At 47.0% G+C, this 2,500-nt stretch overlaps 1 protein-coding gene across 1 annotated transcript in view; it reads left to right on the forward strand.

The window, feature by feature from the left end:
* Nucleotides 1–1,580: 1,580 nt before the first annotated feature.
* The window catches only part of LOC125042448 (glutamate receptor ionotropic, delta-2-like), a 5,901-nt gene continuing 4,981 nt past the window's right edge, over nucleotides 1,581–2,500 (forward strand). Inside the window, exons 1-2 of the mRNA XM_047638081.1 lie at nucleotides 1,581–1,667; nucleotides 2,499–2,500. The exon at nucleotides 2,499–2,500 is cut by the window's right edge and continues 75 nt beyond it. Of these exons, the coding sequence (XP_047494037.1) occupies nucleotides 1,581–1,667; nucleotides 2,499–2,500 (89 nt within the window). The remainder of the gene's footprint in view (nucleotides 1,668–2,498) is intronic.

Consider the following 2,500-nt stretch of genomic DNA (forward strand, 5'->3'; position numbering starts at 1 on the left):
GTCTCAAATCATTTGTGAGAGAAGCTATTGCTATTCAGCAAAATTAACTATTCGTATTTTGATGAATGATGATAATATTTGTTAATGTGTATGATTAGTGAAATGGAATAAAGCAGACTTCCTAGAAACGCATGTTCACGCTCGCGCACGCACACACACACACGCACACACACACACACACACACACATTGAGAGAAAAACATGCGTATACAGTTAAATATACACAATGGGGTTGCATAGTTGCAACCACCCTCTTTTTCCACCTACGAGGATCCCTCATGGCGAACAGGCAGGCGGGGGCTCGGCCCATCTCTAGCTCCTCACGACAGTTCTGAATGATCTGCTCAAGCCATGACTTCCTAGGTCATCCCACAAGGCCTCCTCCAACTGGTGGGCAGGATCGTCCTGAAGGAAGTGAGCTAGGTGCCTGTATAGCCTGAGTTGGCGGTCCTAGATTTTGCAAGTAACGGGACCTGTGCCAGTTTTATAGTGTTATTGGCACAAGCACTTGTTAGAAAAGGCATCAAAGCGAAACTCCAAGGTACAGGATAGCATCCAAGTTTCACTGACATAGAGTAAAGCTGACACTATCCTTCTGCACAGGTACCAGCATCTCCAAATACTCTTGTTGAAAGAGTTCATGACCCCTGCTGCCAGGCAAGTCTGTCTCCTGACTTCATGGTCTGAGAGCTCAGTCATGATCTACATTATTGAGGTATGTAAAAGTTGCTCCACAATGACTTTGGACACTAGGTCTGTCCAATATCCAATCCAAGCAATTGTTGAAGTGTTGGTGTGAGAACAGAGCTTTGCCCCACTCCTGAGTTAACAAAGAAGAAGCTCGACAGGCCGCCACCACACTTTACAGCACATACAATACCAGTATACAGACATGCTTCCTATCCAATAATCCTTATTGGGATTCCTCTCAGACTCAGGGTCTCCCAGAGACTCACGATGCACCATATCAAACTCATTCTTGAGATCAATGTAGGCTGCAAGCAACCCTCAATCAAAGTCATGACTGTGTTCCACAATGACTCGAAGCGCCAGGATATGGTCTATTATGGACTTACCAGGAGTGAATCCAGATTGCTCCGGCCTCTGGTACCCAGTGGGTGATCTCTGATACGTCTTAGAAGAATGTGAGTGAGAGCTTTACCTGGTATATTGAGCAGTGTAATGCCTCGGTGACTACTGCAGTCCCATGGATCTCCTTTCCTCTTCCAGAGAGGGATGAACACACCCCTCAACAGGTCAAGAGGAATGGTACATACTACCAGATGGCAGCCAGGATAACATGTAAACCCCGTGTCATGGATTCATAACCAGCCATTGACAATTCAGCAGGGATGCCGCAAGTATCTGATGTTTTACCACAATTCAGCTTGGAGATCGCCTCCCTAACTTCTGTAACAGCCTCAGTTCTATCGACAGCAATGGCAGCCGATCTTCCCGCCACAAAGAATGGACATTCCAAGCTCCGCCGTGACGGTCTGCCTGAGGTCAAACTTCAGGCAGTCACTCTGGGTAGGCACCCCTTCCGCCACCCCCGCCAACGTTGCCCCATATAGAGGGTAATGGATAGCTGCAAGGCCCACTGCCCACCTATGGGGTTCCTGTGGGCTTTGCCCTATAAGGCTAAAACCAGGCTGGTGGCCATTGGGGTACAGACGGGACAGGTCTGAACTTGCTTCACTTGCTGCGTGAGATCTTTGCCCTCCCCACAGCAACATAATCTATGCCTCATGCAGCCGTTAAGGTTCTCTAGGGGAGGCCGACTGGCAAAGCCCGCCTCACCATATTTACCCATTAAACCCAGGATGCAAGGGGATAGGAGTTAGTACGAAGCAAGGGCGTGTCCACATAACTCCATACCTTTAGGGCCTCCTGCTGTTCAGAGACCTTCCACAGTTTAGCTTAAGACCGCAAGGTACCTAGTTTCCATGAGTGGCCACGAGGAATCTCTGCAGTAGTCTTAATGACAGAGAGGCTGTAAGTTGGCAGAGCTATTCCCTTTTCGCACCAGGCTAGCCAGCGGTGGCAGCTGCAAGCAAGAAGGCATGCAAAGCACTTAACACTATCTAGGCTTCCACATCATAACCTCGCATCACCCTAAGCATGAAACTCCCACCCATGCATAGACACAAATATAGACACCCACATACCCCTGTACACATGTATGAGATAAAATATATTTGAGGGTATGCGCGTCCAAATGTGTTCTCAGACCAATTTCGTTTATTAAATATTTTGTTCATTTAAGTTTTCATCTATAACGTAACATCGATACCTTCACGTCAATACACTACAATCATGGGATGGAGTGCGTGACCGTGAATATATCGATGCTCATATTATAGATGAAAGTTTAAACTGACATAATATTTTACAAACGTACTGTCAGGCAGTTGGTCTGAGGTCCCTCTTTGAACGCGCATACCTTCATTATCGACATGTAAGATTCCTTGCTACTACAGCTGTACTTTCTGCAACAGGT

This window comes from Penaeus chinensis, chromosome 32 (genome assembly GCF_019202785.1).
Source record: "Penaeus chinensis breed Huanghai No. 1 chromosome 32, ASM1920278v2, whole genome shotgun sequence".
In the NCBI taxonomy this organism is placed as follows: Eukaryota; Metazoa; Arthropoda; class Malacostraca; order Decapoda; family Penaeidae; genus Penaeus; species Penaeus chinensis.